General features: G+C 44.9%; 1 protein-coding gene across 4 annotated transcripts in view; it reads left to right on the forward strand.

Moving 5' to 3' along the window:
* The window catches only part of runx3 (RUNX family transcription factor 3), a 49085-nt gene extending 28965 nt beyond the window's left edge, over positions 1–20120 (forward strand). For 3 of the 4 annotated variants that reach the window (XM_023399871.2, XM_087172217.1, XM_023399872.2), the window contains 3 exons: positions 5692–5838; positions 11802–11876; positions 16777–20120. In XM_023399871.2, coding sequence (XP_023255639.1) covers positions 5692–5838; positions 11802–11876; positions 16777–17258 — 704 coding nt within the window. In that variant the 3' untranslated portion in view covers positions 17259–20120. The remainder of the gene's footprint in view (positions 1–5691; positions 5839–11801; positions 11877–16776) is intronic. The other variant, XM_087172218.1, reaches the window with a different exon arrangement.
* Positions 20121–20594: the final 474 nt, after the last annotated feature.

Here is a 20594-nt window from a genome sequence, read left to right on the forward strand (position 1 = left end):
CCCCCCCCCCCCCCTACACACACACACACACGCAAACAGACACGCAAATAGCTTTATCCCCTTATCAGAAAAGGAAGGCTGTGCTTGTGCTCTTTGCTCAAACAGTCTCATGTAGCAACTTCCGCTGTGAGCAGCTTGTTTTCAGGCCTGCGAGGGGGATTTTCACACTGCTGATGTCCCCAGAGAGGCTGATGCATGAGCCTAAGGGACCAGATGATCCCGCAGCTGTTGCCACAGAGGGTGAACTACAGATAAAGTGTGCCAAAACTTTTGGTGACCTCCTCCTGAAAGCTTAGATGGAAATAATGTTTCCACAAAAAAACAAAAAACAAACAAAACAAAAAAAAAAACGTGCCACTGTATTCGGTGCTGCCATATTGATGAATAACACTTTAACTCACACATAGTTTATGTCCAAACAGTTTGTGCATCCAATCCATGGCAATGATATAGTCGTAAAACTGAATGCATTCATACTGAAAGTATTACAAGGGTGTTATGTAAATGAGCATAAAGTAGTGTAATGTCTGTGTGTGGCTAGCATCGACTCATGGAGGCCCAGACGAGACAGCCACAATCACCAGCCAAGGGTAAAACCCACATCCTTCAGGGTCAGCCTCAAAACAAGAACTTTGATTTGCCCCACTGTAAATACCCAACTGCGTGATTGGTGGCCATGGGGATCACCGTGCCAAATACATTTGCTGCAGGGATGCTTTCTGAGCCGTGCGGTGATGCTCGTAATAGATTGAAAAGGGAAGTATAAGAGAACGTGGTGGAAAGAATCAGGGTGGGAACGAGAACATAGGGGGTTCAGGTCCGCTAGAGAGGAGGAAGAGGAAGACAGGTGTACAAGGCTTTGCTCAACAGATGTTGAAACGTCTCCAGTGTCTGTTGAGGGCAAACGGAAGTTTGCATGTAGGCAAGTAGGCCTCGCTGCAACATATGCTCAACTGTCGCTCCACATCGCACTGTGTTTTCTGAGGATGCCACTCTTTAGTTCACATCTTTGCAACTCTCAACTTTCATTACATGAAAACATGCAGCATGGGCTTCCCTGAGCAAAAGGGAAAGCTCGATGCATTTTCAGTTGTGGTAACTGAATTAAAAAAAACACAGTAAAGAAGCTAAGAAGCTAAATATCACAATCAGCTGCTGTTTTGTAGCCCTCATATTAGAGTCAGAAATGCACCTTACACTACCCAGACATTTTTCTATGTAATCCTATACCATACTTACATAGACTTTACAGTCCAGACATAGTTTTCAGTGTTAAGTGTGATACATGCTCTCCAAATCAATTCTAGTCTGTTATCAGGGGCCTATCAAGTCCATTTATACGTCAAATACAAATATTTACACTTCAAATATATTCAGAGCAGACTTGGGCAGCAGCCAAAGCACGTATTGCCCTTTGCCATCCAGATAGAGTTTCACTTTGCCCCTGAAAAAGCACCCAGCCCTTCACTAAAAAGAGCTTGTGTCTAATGTGTCTCCCTTTGGACGGGAACATATGTTTCTTCCTTTCAATGGGGACAGAGACAAACAGACAGAGAACGAGAGAAGTGGAGAAAAAGTGAGGGGTGAAGGAAGGAAACAGGTCATGCTGGGTGATCATTTAGCTGTGGCGTCTGTGTTTAAGGCCTGGCTGTCACCTTACTGAGCAAACACTGTCTCTGTGTTGACCTGATACGGGCTTTGTGGATGGAAGGCTGGGCAAGGCTCAGTGTAGTTTGCCGTTTATGTGGTCTGGTCTCACAGCACCGGGTGCTATCTCGTGGAAGAAGAAAAAAAAAGAAAAAAAAGAAAAAAAAAATTCATGCTTTCCAAATAACTTACACTTGAACCTATTTCAATGTGCCTCAAAGCATTGGGGCAAAAGAGCAAAGCAACATCTCAAGTTATTCTGCAGAGAAGATAAAACACTCTCAGGAAATAAAGAGACACACACACACACACACACACACACACACACACACACTTGCAGAAAACAAAGCGGGGCTGAGAACGGCACACCCATTTCTTCAAAACACAGCCATCGCCTTTCAGTACATCGTTAATACCAGACATTTTATATCAAGCATTTTATTCGTTCTTCATAGACTTCCATAATGCTTTCAGATGATGCGACCGCTACTCTGAGAGGAGGCTAGTAAATCTACAACCTTTAGCATCCATTTCGGGTCTGGGTGCATATTGAGCGCTGCTGTTTAGGCCTCATGTGTGCATTGGCCCCCATCTCCCAGCTCTATCTTGTGGTTATGATATCATAGAGAGAAAAACAAGGGTATTCTCTCCTAAGTGCACCCTGACACATTAAATATTCATCCGACCACAGAAACCCCTCTGAAAAGGGGCTGGTGTGGAGCGCTCGCACCCCTCTGGCCCCCAGCCCTGTAGAGTAGATAGAAGTCAAATGTTGGCGGTCGGAGTGGACACACTGCGGCTACAGTCAGGGTCAACTGGCCAAAGACAGCGTATTAACACGAGGTTTAACCGGAGGATGCAGGTTCTGTTTCCTTGGCTCTGACTGTGATGATTTAGACAGTCATTAAAACTTTTCTACAGTGTTTCCTTTCAGTAAGACTCAATGTGCAGGGAAGAAGTAAAGTTTAAAATAGGGTTGTCACATGATTTAAACCACATGCAGGCAGATAAATATACACATTAATGATAAACAAACAGTTTAACACAAAGTCCGAGCGCAATTTAGACTAAACAGGAATCAATTTTTTTTAAATGGAAAAAAACAATGATTAAGTAGTTCCTCTTTCATTCGGTATTACCATAACAAGCTTCTTAACGTTTCGCATTCATATGGTAGCCACAAAGGTGACTTGCAAAATTCACGCAGATGCAATTTAAAAGAAAAAAAGTTGACTTTTGTAGTAGCTACATTTATAAATCAAAACAAAATGTCTTAAATAAGATGAGAGAGATTAAAGTGCGAGGGTGCTGCCCTCCTGATAGCCTTATAAGTACAAGCGATAAAGGCAGAGATGCAAAGAGACCAGAAGGGGAAAAGAAAGTTTTGAGCTGCCTCCCAGTTGATTAGTGGTGTTAACAGCGACTGTGTGGCCCCGGGTTAATGAGCTCCAGGCCTTGCTTGTTCTAATGAAGCCTCGGCTCCTCTAAAAAAAAAAAAAATCACCTTCTCACAGCCCACTAAACCCCCTACTGGACGCTATGAACAGTGTGTCGCCAAATGTGATGTGTCCCTGCCAGCTGAAACCGGGCCACAGGATCCACAGCTAGGCGTGTGTGTGTGTGTGTGTGTGTGTGTGTGTGTGTGTGTGTGTGTGTGTGTGTGTGTGTGTGTGTGTTTGTGGGCAGTTGAATGATCACTTTCATCCCTAAAGAGCCAGCCAATTCATCTTAGACCACCACTGGCCACAGAAAAACTGACCAATTATCATTTTTTTCCTGCCTGTCTGTCTTTTTTTCCAACCAGAGAGCAGTGGGATGTATCATTTCCCTGACCTCAGCCGTTTGAGGTGGTGTAAATCTCTTAATAACTACACAAGGACACATATAGGGGCTATATTTGGAGGGCTGCTTCCCCTGGCCGCCCCTGCTCTGGCCTGGAACAGACAGTAGCCACAGTGTCTATGTGGCTGATGGAGCCTGGACCTGGCGCTGTGTGTGTGTGTGTGTGTGTGTGTGTGTGTGTGTGTGTGTGTGTGTGTGTGTGTGTGTGTGTGAGTGAGTGAGAGAGAGAGAGAGAGAGAGAGAGAGAGTAAAACGCTGGCCTTCATTCCTTCCATCACAGTTTAAAGAGAAGGCACACTGGCCGCATGCATGTGAGCGTGAATAAAAAAGATATTACAGTGTGTTAGGGGGTGTGTATCCGCCCAGGATATGTTCCTGAGTAACGGCACGGAGCAAACTAGTGTGCCGGTGGATGGAATCACACACACACACACACACACACACACACACTCTCACACACACTTTGGCGTCCCAAGTCCTAATGCTCGGGAAAACAAACAGCTGGAGAGTGGCAATAGAACTGCTGTCTCTGCTCAGACATATTAGTCATGACTGAGTCTCTTTCTCTTTCTCACACAAGCAAAGTGCAACACAACGGTTGATCAGTGAGTGTGAATTTAAAAAAAGGACCTGAGTATTCAGTGCTGCACTCTGAACACAGACAGACACTGAAAACAAACTCTCTGCTGTCCGAAGTCAGACATGGTCTGTGTGCGCCTGCGTAACCTGTTTGTATCTGTATGCATGTGTGTTGGGAGTGGGGGTGTGTGTGCGGGGAGGTGGTGGGCACAAACAAATGGACAGAGCGGTAAACGAGAGGAAACTTTACCCATGGGTCAGCCACCGAGGGAAGATATATTGCCCATGGGTCAGTGGAGAGAAAGGACGGGCAAAATCCATATTGGTCCGTCTGCTTGCCCCCTTTATATAGTGATAAAATATTCAAATCCAGCCATTACTTCACATTAGGCTACTCTGTAGAGATGCCAGGGAGAAAACCACAGAATGTATACATGCTGGTTCACACACAGTTTTGGTGCATTGATAGTTACATTAAAATCTCTTCCTCCCATTAGAGGCAAAGCCCTCATCCGGACTCACGTCTGACATTTAAGGTGTGTTCACATGTGGAGCGTGTGCACGTATGTGTGCATGTGAACATGTGTATTCATACATGTAAGCGTACATGTGAGTGTCTATGTAAAAGGCATGATCAGAGGTTTTTTTTTTTTCTTACCATCTCCCTGAAGGGGATGTCAAAGTGATAAGGGCACTAAGTGCGTTGGTTAGTTTTCCGAGTCTAGATAAAAGAGATGCAGCAGATCTGCTTCAGTTAATTCTCACCCCCTGCACACACACGCAAGTACACACGCACGCACACCTACAAAACTCCTTTCAGTCTTTCGCTTTCTGTCTGTTATGTTTAAGGCTGATGACTACATGGTTTGGTAGCCTTGTCTGGGTGTTTCCTTCTGACTAAGTGCTCCGTCAGTCAGACCTGTGTGTGTGTGTGTGTGTGTGTGTGTGTGTGTGTGTGTGTGTGTGTGTGTGTGTGTGTGTATGTGTATCTACGCACTACTTCTTGGTTTTTAAGCACGATAACATCACTTACCTTCATCAGTTCACAGAAACGCCTAATGTAACAACTTATAGTTTATTATTTCTTAGACTTTAGGTTCAGGGAAAACAACATTCCTCAAGCAATTATTTTCACCCACTTACGCTGTCGTTATCTGCGGATGACGCGGCAACAGGTGCAGCTTGGGTAACACTTAGTGTCTAGCCAATGTATTTCAAGGTCTGCTGACATTCTAATAATATTTTTGTATTTGGAAGCTGAAAACATGGTGACAGTGTCTCTCTCTCTTCCCTTATATAATTTCATCCTGTGTGAGTGTGTGTGAATTACAATGGAGGATATTGATGGTCTTCACAGTCCAAGTCAATTTCACATTAATTACAGTTTAGACAGGCAAAGAGAGGTTGTTTTGCCAGGACATGTCGAACTGCCCGGCTCCATTAATTAAATTAGGGAGAAGGAGAAGTTTTCCAAAAGGACTCCTGTTGTTGTTTTTGCTGTTTTTGTACAACTCTGGAAATATAAAGTGCCACTTTTGTGCCATTTTCCTGGTTGTGTAGGTGGCAAAATTGGCAAGTCCTGGATTCCTCTCTTACCCGTCCTCCTCATGTCACTTGTTTCAGGGCACAGAGTGAAGATAGAAGACCCCCAGAAGATGCAGTTCTCGGACAGGCTGTCAGAGATCGAGCGCTACCAGCGGACTATGCGAATAGGCCCAGTGAACAATAATCCCCGCCCCATCCACCAAACCCACCTCAGCACCACACAAGGTGAGGACCACTGATCTACACAACCACAAAAAACATCCTCACCGTCACCACAACACCATAAATACAACTCGTTTTAACTACCATCACTTAGAAATAAATACCTACTTTAACAAAACAAACATATTTAGTTTTATTTGGCCAGTGGGTAAGTAATCTGTAAGACAAATCTGTTACACATCAACTCAGTACATGCCATTTGCCCAGCATTAAACTAAGCCAAGTGCCCTTCATGTGCGTTTCCTCTACGGGGGGCTTTGAGTTCTGTTCCACTAATCTGCGAGCTGTTATATATGTTGGCCGTCCGAAGGGAAGCTCATGTCAGCTCTGTCCCCGGATGCCCTGCCTTGGTGGGTCCAGGCCCCACAGAGTGCAGGGTTGAGTCTGTGGCCAGGTGGCATGGCGGGTGCTGCCAACCGAGCTTGGCCTGGGTGCTGAGGCTGGCCTCCACACACCGCACACTACAGCCTCAGGAATGTAACAGCCGCCCGCTACCTTGGCAATCACGTCACTCTCAGACTGAGACTCAGACTGAGGTGGTGCGATGGAGGGGAGGGGGTTGTTTCAAGCATATGTGTGTGCTGTGGACATCTGCGTGGGTGATGGTTGGAGTGAGGATGAGTGTTCACTCTCCATCATATGTCAGAGCCGCTTTAACAGGATGCCAGACATGAAAGCATGCACACTATATACACACACACACACACACACACACACACACACACACACACACACACACACACACACACAGCTTTCCTCTCTCCCGCCTACTCTCCAGTTCTCATGCTAGCTAATGAACCTCATTACCTTTGTATCAGCATGTTGCTGTGTACAGGAGGGCTTGTTTGGGAGCGCTGGGCCGTGTGTGGGTGGAACTCTATCAGTGTGTATCACAGTCATACAGCAGTGTTTGGCCTTGCGCTTAGCTTAGCCAGCGCTGAGTCACCAGTATGGTCCTATCTAACAGCTGACTGTGGAGAACACAGGGTCTTTTGCCCTGCTCCCCCCATGTCCTTACTTACTGTTGACGTTGATTTTGTTCCCTCGCACAGCCTGTGCTGAGCAGAAAACATGTCAGCCATTTTAGAAACACCATCGACCGGTTACGCTGAAAATAAACAGTGTGGAGCTTCAACACAATACATCCACTGTGATGATAATTTTCTGATGGTTTAGAGTTTGGCATGAGCTCTGTACGTTGTCTGCCAATAAAAAGCCCCCTGCAGCTAAGCTTTTACTGGGAGATTTAGGTTTCTGAGGGCTGACTTGAAAATGAAGGGGGGGGGGTGGCTCCAGTCGGCAAGGAGAGGTGTACAGACATGGTCCAGACAGCAGACGAAGAGCAGCTCTTTGCTGTGCTCTCGTCTGCCTCGCACAGGATTAGGGCAGGAATTAGAGCGTCATAGGCTTGTCAGGCTTCAAAGGGCTGCGATGTTGCAACTCACACATGTACAGTATATGCACTGTGAGCAGACACAACATATTAACATCAGTTGGAACTGTCAGCGACTGTGAAGGCCTTGAGCTTCACGTTACAGCTGCCAGTGACTGGAGGCCGTCTATAAGAAGTGTGTGCAAGTGAGAAAGAGGAGGGGAAGGGCTGTAAAAATCACACACCTTAATCTGTGGTATTACCATCATGACGGCATACCGCAGGGCAAGAGTGGTAAAATAATTAAATAACAGAGCAGAGGGCCCTTCTCCCTCCCACCACGTCTATCTGTTGGAGTGCCCGGGCGGCAGACTAGAGATGTATGTCACTGCGCGGATCTCACAGAGCGCTCCCGTATGTGTAGGAATCACGCACAGACAACAACACTACAGTATTACAAGCAAAGCCCCAACAAAAATAGACTTTGTTGTAATAAATCCCATTCAAAGACACAGCGAGATGTTTACATATCAACAGCACACACGTCTCTGCTTCTGGCAGCCCTGCCAGACACTGTTGTATTTTGCAGATACTTTAAATCCCGAGGCCTGTTTGTTTGGGAATTGCTGGGTGATAGATCGCCCATCAACACGTTATAATTAAGTGGATTCCCGTCTCGCTGTTACAAAAGATGTTTTCCATTATCCAGGGATGGGACCTTGCATTTCCCGTTGAAGACGACCAAATAAGAAAATACAGTGTCATCTCCTCCTAAAGCCGCCTTGCTTCATTTTGTTTGTCTGAGCCATGAAACACTGTCTCAGTTTCGCTGTCAACAGGACATGTCTTAAGACATCTGCTCAACGCTACCCTGGATTCTTAAATCACTCGCACAGACGATTGCAACACAGGCACAGTGAAAACACAAAACATACACACACACACACACACACACACACACACACACACACACACACACACACACACAATTCCGTGCTGGCGTTGCAAGTTCTCCGTTAGTGGCCCAGACAGACAGGGTAATTAAGAGCTCATTACAGTGCATGCAGTGACAGGATCCCTGCACGCTGGCAGACGCTGCATTTGCTGCTTGTTTTTGTTCTTCAGTGGCCACAGGTAAGCCTGCTAGACATGTGGAATGATTCTCAGAGAGGGCGGAGGGAGACAGTGTGTGTGTGTGTGTGTGTGTGTGTGTGTGTGTGGTTTAAAATGCGTGGTTCAACTAGTGCAGTCAAGCAAATCTGACACTCAGACAATCAAGTACTAAATTGTTATTCTGGTTTTCAAAACCTCAAGTGAGGTACATGTGTATACTATATGTGTCTGTGGGTGGCAGTTTTTTTTTTCCCCTTTCTCTGATACAGAATGCAGATCGTCCTCTAGCATCTAACTGTGCCACTGCACTTATAATCTATACACAGCTCTTTCCAGCCTTAAGAAAAGCAAACAGCTGATAGAAAATTTGATTTCCCTCAAAGTGTAAAGCGGAAAACAGATCCCAGTTTTACCTTGTTCCATTTTAAATGCAGACAAAACTCAACAAGCCCCTGGCACGGCCTCTAACAGACAGCCGAGACGAAAGCGGCTCTTTTAACTTAAATGTGTTTTAACAGTGAGAGAGAGGGGGAAAAAGAAATACAGCAGCAATTTAATCATCCAAAAAGAAAGTCCTGGCACTTTTGAGGTGGTATCATTTAACATGTTATTTGTTCCAACACCTGTGTGTTCCTCTCTGAAGATGAATATCAGATACTAGCATAACGTTCCGCCATCAAGTCAAGTGCTCGACGCTTTGATGAGGGACCAAAAGAGAGTGTGTGTGTGTGTGAGTCTTTGTGAATGTGCACATGTGCCTGTCTGTCTGAATGTGTGTGTGTGACCCGTGTGGTGATCTTATTAGAAACGTCAGTAGATTCTTGCAGCAATAATAAATGACACATTTCATTTTTAAATGTACTCAGCATTTTATCTTGCAAATTCTACTTAAAAAAAGGAGCATTTTTTTTCTATTAATGACACCAACACAAATGTTGGTACCTCCAGCTTCCTCCTGCACAACTGGCACACATCTGTGCAGCTGTGCCCCTCTTGTTCAGTATGTTCAGGCTGTGGCCTCTGGACTGGACTTTAACGTGAGAAAGTCCTGTTTGATGGAGGACCAGCCCAACGCAGCCGTGCCCCTCCTGCCTCGTCCACAGTGACCACACTGTTTACTCCACATAAACAAGCTGGCCGGCCCCCCAGGTTCGAGGCAGCGCTATGCTACTGCCGCTCACACTAATTCACACATCCAAGATGACATGATCAGCCAATTAGAAGCAAGAGCGAGACAGGAAATTAGCACCGTCAGGTAGCTGTGGTGCGGACTTTTGAGTATAGCCGTCACGCTAGTTGGGTTTCAGGCTGATTTCTGCCAAACCCAAGCAGGAAGCTGGCCCTCTGAGGCCAATACAACCAAATCGAGCAGGAATCTGGACCAGTCCTTTAGACACTCTGTTTTACTTCTTCACTCCACTATTTACATAATATGTCAATGGCTGCCACAGAGTTTATTTGTTATGGTGCCTGAAAGCTTCACTTGTGGTTACTCTCTTTTTGTGACCCTGAGATGAATAATTCAAACTGAAAATGTTTCTGTTCTCCGACAAAAAAAAAAGAATCTTTTTGAAGCCACCTCCTTGGTGGAAAAAAAAAGAAGAAAAAAAGAGAAGTGAGAGCAAGTTGTTTTTTACCAGACTCAACTGTTTGTGTAAGTTATAATTTCACATCAGAGTCAGGCTGAGTTTTACATTTCAGCAATTACAGAAACTACATGTGTGCCATGAACAGTCTCTATTGAGTCTGGAGAGAGGGGAAGGGCGGGAGGACGACGAGCTCTCAAAGAGAACATAGGATTTTTCAGCCCATGTGTTTGTTTTTGCTCACGTTATAAGTGAGGGCTCAAAAGACATATCAAATGTCCCACATAGCTGAGCCAAGGCCGTGTTCCTCCCCTCTCTAACACGCTCTCTTTCTCTCTCCTTCCTTTGCTGGCGTCTTTCTTTCTCTCTTGCTTGCTCTCTCACATTCTCTCCCCGTTGCGACGCCTAAGGCCTAAGCGGCGCAGGAAGCCAGCACAAGGACCGGCATTCACTGTGTCTCAATGACACGCTTCATTACGGCAGGCGCATTACATGTCTCAGAGGCGTTGCTGGATCCGGAGTCACGAGGATGGACGCCATTTTGGCTCAAACATCTCCTCAGCCATCCCTTTCATCTACACATGCACTTTAAGAGCAGTGTATGTGTTTATTTGTGTCCTCCCCAAAACTGCACTGGCACCACCCCAAAGCTACTTATTAGTGACGCAGTCGCCACTTCTTCCCATCTCAGCCCCTTCCTTCCCCACTCCTCAGCTCCACCCAGGGGGTTGGTCCTCTTATTAACAGGGGTAATCTGTGCCTCTGGTATTGACGTTGTCTGCTGGCCAATCAAAATATTTGAAGGAGATGTTTATTTTCTTGAGCGAATCGTACCAGCTGCTTGCAAGCCTTTCTGAATAAGGCCATTTATGTGTAAGAATTTGCCATTGTGAGGCATAGTGCGGGACCTCTCGTTGACTGAGTGCTGATTTGGGCCTTTGCAAAGGAAGTGGAGGAGCTCCAGGGGAAGCAAAGATGTTACACATGCTGAGACCAGTTCGGCTATAGGTGAACAGCCCAGCTCCGCCCCCCTCCCTGCTTCTGGCATCCTTCTCCATCCTAATTGCCACTACAGGAGGTTAGGAGTTTACTATATTGCGGTATCTCAGCGGCGGAAGGCAGAGTCACAGCGACAACACATGGTTGACTGCTGCTGTCAGTAGAGCGACATGAGAAAAAAATGTGATTATACACTGCAGGTTTCTTGTTACGATGGAAATATTAACGTGCATTTGAGGAAAAAAACTTTTAAGAATATGTTACAGTGTACAACCCATGTTCTGAGAATGCCTGTGTCCACAGAGCTCCGTGCAAGTTGTCTTGTAACAACTGCACAGTCTCAGACCCAGAGCAAACAGGCCCTGTTTTTGTCAGGCCTCCTGCGGTGTGGCCGTCGAGTGTGAAGCAGGGTCCCACGCGTTGGGCCAGTAGGTCCTTGACCCTCCTTCACTTCCTGACAGCTTGGCTGGACAGGCTAGTGAGTGTCCTGCGCTTCACAGGTCTCCGCTGCCTCTCCAGTGTCTCGCCTGAAAGACCCAAAAATATCTCCCATGCACCCATCAAGCATGTTTTTCCAAGCCTGGTCTCACTCTGGTGAGAAAACCACCCCTCCTCTTCCCAGTCTTCACTGCTCAGTCAGCAGAGGCCAACCTGTGACAGGAAGACACATCTCCAAACCGCCAGATGTCAAGACAGTTTTGACAAGTCTGTCATGGAGGGGTTTTTGGAACAGTCTTTAGATTTGTATGGCGTAGGCAGCGACTTCCTCACCCACACAACTCACACATTTCACTGCATTTAACAAGATTTTGCATTCCTGCACAAATAAAATATCTCCACTGACTTCTTTATGATAGAGATCCTAGTGTTCACCTGCTGTTCATATTTTGTTACAGCCCTGTGGCAGGAGCAAATGGACACCCCTGCTCTGAAGACATGCAAGGTAGAGGAGGACCTGAGACCATGGCCAGGTGAGACATTTCAAAGACCTTCCTACCTTCACCGTGCCACAGCGTTCTGTGTAACTAAACTCATAAAGCTCGACTCTTGATTTGACGCCAACATTTGATGAGAACTGATTTGATGTCCATGCCTATGCTTTTGTGCGAGAAAATTGTTTCTAAGGGTGTTCGTTAATTGTCAAGATGTACTCATGATGTGAGGCCCAATCAACATGAAGCATCATAGGCGAGGTCACTAAGCAATGGCCTTAATTACAGGCATGAAAACTACAGAGGAGATAATTGAGATACTTTGGACTGCCAAGATAGTTCACACCTCTCAAATGTCACATCTTTAAGGACATCTCGGAACAAACTGAAGTTATCCAAACTCATTTATCTTAATTAAGAGACATGCTGACAGCCTTTGAAACAAACAGTACTGAAGCGGAGAAGCTGGAAAAGCAGGCATAACCCAGGGTGTGCCATTCGCTGTGACAATTTTGGAGTCTGTTTCGTTTTGCCCGTAGGGCCCTACTACATCCCAGAACATTCCTAGGACGCCACCACTCTGCCTCCTTCTTTTTCCTCTTCTTCTTCTTCCCCTCCCACTTTCTTTCATTTATTTCTTGGTGATTTCGATCTTTTATGCTGTCTAACAGCCCCCACAGTCTCCTATCCATCCCCTACTCAGAAACCACCACCAACCACACCAGACACGCTGAGTCATCCACTCACACTGTGATGAGGACAGACATTAAGACACACACACACATAGAAGAAAGGAGAAAAAGACTTAGATCTGGCTCACTGATCTTGCTCTCTTTTCTACAATTTATCAGATAGGATACGATGCCTGAAGCTGAAGAATATAAATTTGACTGAGCAGTGAGTAAGGCCTGTTCTAGCGCGAGATTCAGCGCAACACAAGACACTCATGATGGTGTGAGTGGCAGTGATGGTTGGTAAAAATATTTTATGAGATATGTTTGAGATCTTAAAGCCTAAACTTGAAATTTCAGAAAGAAAATGTGACATAATGAATGATACTTGTATTCATATATCCCCAAACTAACAAAAACATGCTCTATGGTCAGCAAAACACATCACATCAGTGGCTTTGCAAGGAAGTGCAATACCTCTCATAGACAAACAAACATTATTATTATCATCATGTCACCTTGGCTGTTGATGCATTAGGAAAATCTCAGGTTTTTTGTAATAACAATCCTCCTTCAGCCTTGCTTGTATTGCACGTCACAAGTTGGGGACATGCAAAATCCTCCGCACTCACATGATAAAGTGCCGAACATGGATGAGGCTTTGGGGCTGTTGACCATGGTGTCACAGTAGAGAGGTGATTATCATTTGCATTCAACATGATGTTTCGGCCCCAAAGCCTTGGTGCTTAAATAAACACCTGGAGATCATTTGTGTTCATTTGGGTCTCTAGTTCTTAGGCCTGTGCAGCAGCAGCTCTGCCCTGGCATTATGCTGCCTTGTCATCATCACCCTGTTATCAACAGTGACAACTCATCCTCATGGCATCCCATGACATCCGTTCAAACCACCCAAACCAGTCAGTAAATCAAACGCTCTCTACCTCTGACAGGAGTTATAACATCCATACCGAAGCACAGCAGAGTCTGTTTGTGGAGGATATGAGGGAGAAGATTAGAAAACAATCTCACTGCACAGCACAGTGTGTCTTTACATGTAGCTGGACGAACACGGGGCTTTCTCGCTCCCTTTTCCCTTCCTCCACTTATTTGCCTGAGACACCATTCCCTGAGCACTGGCCGTCACAGTTTGCATCAAGCCTGAGTAAACATTTCACAGGTGAGCGCCTGGATTTGCATCTCCCCATTGCCAGCCACCACATGTGGACACACACGCATACACACACATAACCCTGCGCACAATTACACACACAGACGCGGCCGCCTCAAACTTGCCCTTATGTTAACAACCAAAATCAGTTTCTCCTATAAGCAAATGAGGCAAACCTCCCGTCATATCTGGGTTACACGCTTGACTGTGGACTAGTGGACTTCCTGAGCTAAGCAAAAAGGAGGAGGAGGACTCAGCCCATGGTGCCGCAGAATTAAGTGTGTGGCGCTCGGCTTCAGAGCTAGAGGAGAGAAGAGAAAGAGAGAGCACTGGAACACTATGTTCTCTATAAAAACCCTGATTCCCAGCTACCCGCTTCATAGACTGGGAACATCACAGACGGCAGACTGTGCCAGCTAGCCCTCTGGGGTCCATCCCCTCTCCTGTCCCTGCAATTTAGCCAACACGTTTCAGATGAGCCTAATGGAGATCATGTGTGGTTTAGGCCGCAGAGGTTACAGGCAGCTACTACTAGGCTCAGTTAGGAAGACCCTCTCTGCCAAAGATACACCACTGTTACCACAGCCACAACAGTGAAGCCTGTAGTTATACTGGGTGGGGGAGGGTGGGGATGCAGTAAGGTATGCAACATGGTTAAGAGGGAGAAAAAGCAGACTGTAAAACTTTGCTTCTCAATTACAGAACAGTTTGTTTAGCCCTCTCCTCCAGAGGGAGCTACTGTACTGTAGAGAGTGTGTGGTGGTAGCAGGCTTCCTCTGGCTCACAGCCAAGAGGTTGGTACAGCACAAGCCCATTAAGGTGTTGTGATAAGTGTCCAGTCCTGTTTCCGCTGACAGAACACAGGAGTCGATCCCCACCGCAGTTTAGCCAACACGTTTCCACCGACTCCAATTAAATGGAGATCATGAGCGGGGTGGGCCGCAGCAGCCAGAGACATCAAGTGCCCACGCCACACATCCCCTCCCCAGCTTCACCCTGAGGCCTAAATTTAGCATAGACAGAGAGAGAGATGAAGAGAGACAGGGGGAGAGGGAGAGAGGGAGAGGGAGAGAGAGAGAGAGAGAGAGAGAGAGAGAGAGAGAGAGAGAGAGAGAGAGAGAGAGAGAGAGCAAAGGCTTTTTGGGAGTCCGGTAGGAATTAGTGGGCCGACTCCACTTCACCCGAATCAACAGCAGCTGAAGGCTTGGATTTTCCTCGCGTGAAATCAGATATGGAGCCTGACTCCAGTGCCTGGTAGACTCTGGAAAAAGAAACAGCCCCCCCACCACCACCAAACTCCCTCATCCCAAAAAGAAGAGGAAATTCAACTGCAGAAGTGCGTTGTTGAAAAAAAGAGCGAGAGAGTCTTGCAGGGGCCATGGAAATTGCAAAGGAACAGATTTTTCAACTGAAAATGGACCCGGTTCTCAGACATAGGGAAAAGACATTTGAACAAGACTGTGGCACGCAAGTTTGGCATTCTCCCCCCTCAGGGCTGTGGCGTGCAACCGCTTGCTATTTCACAAATACAAGCTCTCTTTTCTCTGCCATCCAAATCCACATTTTACACTTGCAGTCATGTGGGCACATTGGACCCATGAAAGCCACATGCGGACAAACAAATAACCATGGACTGAGGTGTGTGTGTGTGGGTGTAGGAGTGTGTGTACAAGTGGCAGGTGTGGATGGAGCGTACTGTATGCTGACACCAGCTATGAGGACGGTATGAGGAAGTCTCCCTAGTCACTGAGTACAACCAGATTAAGGGCGTTTACAGTTGGAGAATATTTCAGCCTGGCCGTTAGCCACCTTAGCGTCTTCCAAAATATCTGAGTGTCATGAGTGCAAAGACTCAACATGCTTAACAAGTCAGCCAAGGCTCCTACCTGAGCATTATAATGCAATGTTTGTGGAGCCAAGTGTGTGATCACCCTGACTGTTGCTTTCAGTGACATATATATATATGTATAAGATACAAACTGACATGAGAAATCAATAGGGAGGGTAAATACTGTACAGGTTTACTAAGCATGGCCTTTGTGGCTTAAAACTGATATGAGACCATCTACAAATTCCAACCTCTACTGTAAAACGCAGCAGAAAAATGGGACGTAACTGTCCCTGCACCACGGTCCAAACTAAAATGCTGTAGTAAGAGGCAACAGGCAGTGTTCAGAAGTCCTACATGACTGCAGGACTGTGAACGTGTTCATATCCGACGCTCAGGATGTGAGATCAGCCAATACTACTCCTCAGCTAAGTGAGAGGGGCAATATGGTGTTTGACTTAAGGAACTAAGTTGGTGACAGTAGCGGCCCCAAATCTCAGAGAAGCAAACTGCCAAGTCAAACCTTCGAGCAATATTTCTATTTCCCTTTTGTCAGCTGAATAAATTAGAGAGTGTGCAGTGAAACTGAAATCCTAACAGCTGGGTCCAACTGTACTCTGTTACCTGTGAGATTACACTTAGCAGTTAATTCTGACAGGTCCTGGACTGTGATACACATTAGACGATATTCACACAGAAACACACTTTCCTCTCGCTTCCTTTCCAACCCTCTTTCCTTTCATTGTCCTTCTCCGTCTGTGATTGTGACAGTCCGTCTCTGTCGCCCGAGTATGATTTATGATGAGTTGCACAACAGCGCAACAAGCCATCGGTGTTTATACAAAGCACTCCTCACCACTGACAATGCCTCTTTTCATTGCTCAGAGAGAGACAGAATACTGTGCGTTGCTCTCTTTTTTGAAGGAGTGGTAGGAGGGCTGTGGCGAGGGGGCCTTCTCATAACTTCAGTCTTGTGCACGGGGCTGTGGGATGATGTGCTGTCAGTGCTTGATGACTGTTATTAAGCAAAAAAATGTCTCAGTTCATTACTTTGAGCAAACATTTCCATGGACAGGCGTATCGCAAGAAATCTGAGCTCAGAATTGGGGTTTTGGAGAGATTTGCTTTTGTTGAGATGTGGGTTGTTTTGAGTAACAGAAAATGAGAAATCTCTGAACCCCTTGTTTCATAATCACAACAGCAGTTTTCATTCATGGCTGAATGTTTGTTGACTTTCTCCCCAACCTTTCGTTTCTTTGTTTCTTCCAACAGGGACTACAGATCTCTTCCAACAGAGGACCACCTTCCCATCTCTGTCGCCGCTGACTGACCCTCGCTTCTCAGACCCCCGCATGCATTACCCCGGGGCCTTCCCTTACTCCGCCAACACCTCCAGCACTGGCATCAGCGGCCTCAGCATGTCAGCCTCCTCTAGATACCACACCTACCTGCCACCACCCTACTCAAACAACCAGACCCAGAACTTCCAGTCCAACTCCTACCTGTATTACGGCACAGGCTCTGGATCCTACCAGTTCTCCATGGTGGCGCCGGGGAACACCGGGGGCGAGCGCTCCCCCACCCGTCTGCTGTCCTGCTCGGGGGCCGGGGGCACCGGAGGGACCAACAGCCTGATGAACCCGGGCCTGAACACCCAGAGCGAGGGCGTGGAGGCCGACGGCAGCCACAGCAACTCCCCAACGGCCATGAGCGCTTCGGGCCGCTTGGATGAGTCCGTCTGGAGGCCTTATTGACTGACTGACAGCTAGACAATCAGAGGGTGCGGGAGGAGTGAGGGAGGAAGAGAAAAGAGGACGATGAGAAAAAAAAAAAAAAGAAAAAAAAAGCTGAACACTGAAAGAAAGAAAAAAAAAACAAAGAAAAAAAAAGAGAAATGCTGCATGTTTGTCTTTTATTTCTCCGGCACTCGCTTTCAAGACTTTTGTGTTTTACCAACTCTCCCAAGATTTCCATGTATTTTGTAAATTTTGAGTCAACTCCTGCACTGTGCTACAACATGTACTCTTACGGGACTATTAAAGCCATATAAATAAAGTGAGAAGATGTTCAGCGGAGACTGTAAATAGAAGTGAGAGCAAAAACCAGAGAAGCCATAGTAACATTTCAGGATCATTTGTCTGGTGTAAACAGGTACTCATCAGAGACGAAAGAACAAAAGACAATGGAGGTACAATCCATCAGTGCAGCTGATGAACTGAAACCACAGCAGGCACTCATCAAGCAGACTGTTCGGACTGATCCAACTCACTTGGTGGGTGGAGAAAAGCAGTCGGGCTGTGACTCCGACATCCTTCCAACGCATGGCTGCACTGCTGTAGCATATCGGTTCCTTTAAGCTTTAATTTCTGTAAGAGATTTGAATATTGCAAAAAAAAATATTGTCAGTTGTGAAAACATCCTCAGATGCACCGAGAGCTGTTTCATGTGCTCACAGTACTTATTTACAACCTTATTGCCTAATTTATTATCCAAATGAACAGAACAGCCTTTGGTGCTACGGTATGCGGCGGATGTTTCAACACAACCCCTGCATATTTGAGAGAAAAGCATTTTATCTGTCAGGACTCACATGTTTAAGAAATGAATTCTCCTCTGCTGCATCATCAGTGTATCGAGTTTCAACAGGACAATGGTTTGATGTTTGAGGAATGTAAAAGATTTAACACAGAGGAGTGTTTATCGGTTTCTTTTACTCCAGGAATATTTTACGTCCTGTTGTTGTTGACTTTTTGCTTTTTCCTTAAATTTCTTATTGAAGCCCTTTTCTGAAAAAAGGAGTCCTAGTCTGGTATTTTTCAACTGGATGACAGTTTACTTTTGATATTTATTTGAGCCAAATTGTGAGAAAATGTACGCATATACCCAAAATCTTTGAGCATTTCTTGCTACCTTTCCTTTTTATATATAAATATATATATACAGTATATATATATATATACCATGTTTTGTTGTTAAGTATAAATTTGGAATTTGTGTAATATATTGTTACTAAATTATAAAAAAACAAAACCTTTAATGTAATTATTTTGTCTTCCAATGTAGCTTTGATGCACTAAAAACTTTTATTCCTTATGAACCACGCCCAACAGATTCTGTTAGTCAGATGGTGTATCTAGAGCCGTAACCTTTTAAACTATTTCCAAATTGCCTTCCTGCGCTAAATGAGTCATTTGCTTAATTTTTGCACTATGTTCGACTTCTTTTACTCTTTTATGGTTTGCATTTACAAATATCTCAGTCTGCAGAGCTAAATATTAAAAAAAAAATTCCTACATATACATTTGCTGAAGACACTTAACGTGTCTTTTTTTTTTTTTAATCCTTCACCAAATAAGTAATGATGTCAGAATTACATACACACACACACACACACACACACACACACACACACACACACACATTCCTGCACCACAGGTGTGTGTGCACATTCCCCCTGTCCTGAGGGCGTTTGCCCCCTGCAGTTACACATGTGATCCCTCTATCCCTGGAGGGGGGAGTGAGAGGATGAAGGGACAGAAGGAGGCAGTGGAGCAGTATCTTCTTACCAACCGCTAGCACAGTTATGCAAAAAAAAAAAAAAAAGCCTTCCTTGTTGTGCACAGGTCCCTTTGTTCTGAATAATCAGTGAGTGCTTTGAAGCCTTTCTGGCCCTGATTCTGTCTTTGCTGGTCTAATTCACTGATCATCGGTGAATCACATCAGGGGCGCGTGGCTCTGCCCATAATTCATACACCTGTGCAGATTATCTTGGTATGAGCCACACTAAGATATTCATAGCAGGTATCAGGTACCTAACATTGACCTAGAAAGTCTTCCATAAGAAGGAAGATGACTAAGCATTCATGACTCTGTGAGATGGGTATTCAGGTTGCTACACATGTGAGATTTCATTTCAAGGTGAATAGTGATCCAAAGCTAGCATTTGCAGCTCAGGTAAAAACAAGTTATGCAAGGCGTTTTGCTGATCCACCATAGAGACCCTCTGCCTTATTCCTATTTTTTATAACAATCAGTAACAATGGTTCATTCCTATTTCCCTTTGATTTGGAGGAAAACACATTTCCTGCTCTCTCCTCTGGAGCCTTTATATGGTAGAAGACCTTACTTTACTGTGGGCAGAAATCATGCAGCTAGAGAAACCACATATGTATTTATATTTGTGTGGTTTCTTCAAAAAGAAAAAAACCAAAGATCTTCACAACTGTCTGTAATGCAGCTGGGTTGTTGATGATGGGAAAGATGTGTGGTAAAATGAATCATGTCTTGATATCATTCTTTATGCAAAACTAGAAAGCCAAAAATGTACAACCGAAGTGTATTTGACTGTATATTGGATTAAAGAGCACAATGTTACATTTTCTTATATTTCTTTTTTTAAAGAATCCCCTTTTTCCTTTTCATATATCAAAATGTAAAGTCCTCTTGCTGTCTTCATTTCTCTTTATGCTCAAAGCATGTACATCTGAAACTGATATGTTAATTTAAGAATCTCATCTATGTATGTATTAATATCATTAATGTTTCCATATTGAGTGCTTGTACAATTTGCGGATAATGTAGTTTTTAACCATTTTAATTAAAAAACATGTGTCTCACTTTTGCCTTCACAACTACTGTTCATTTCATTAAAAATGCCACTATTATTAAAAAATAAATTTTAATTAAAGGAACTCCAGGATATCACTATGGCAACACATCATTTTCTTTAAACTTAAAGGTCCCACTTGCCCCTTTGAGAACATCACACCCACATTAGATTTAGCTTCAATATTTACAGTCACATTCTTCAACATTATTCGCCTTACTATAAAAACACTTCCTCACTATAAGAGTTCCCTAATTTTGAAACTCAATGCTGAAAAGTCTGGTTTGTGAGGTCTTTTATGGTTTAAAAGGGGGAGGTGTTGAGAGTGAAAACGTTAAACATGGAGGCACAGGTTATAATTCATCTCCAGAAACCTTCACATCAGCTGACAAACGAGCGGGGGGAGAAAACAAAACACCATAAATGTTCATGGGACCCAATTTCATGCCAGCACAGTCTGATCCAACAAATTCTGTTCTTCTGA

This window comes from Seriola lalandi, unplaced genomic scaffold (genome assembly GCF_002814215.2).
Source record: "Seriola lalandi dorsalis isolate HSWRI2012SDOR001 ecotype SW California unplaced genomic scaffold, Sedor1 jcf7180002052126, whole genome shotgun sequence".
In the NCBI taxonomy this organism is placed as follows: Eukaryota; Metazoa; Chordata; class Actinopteri; order Carangiformes; family Carangidae; genus Seriola; species Seriola lalandi.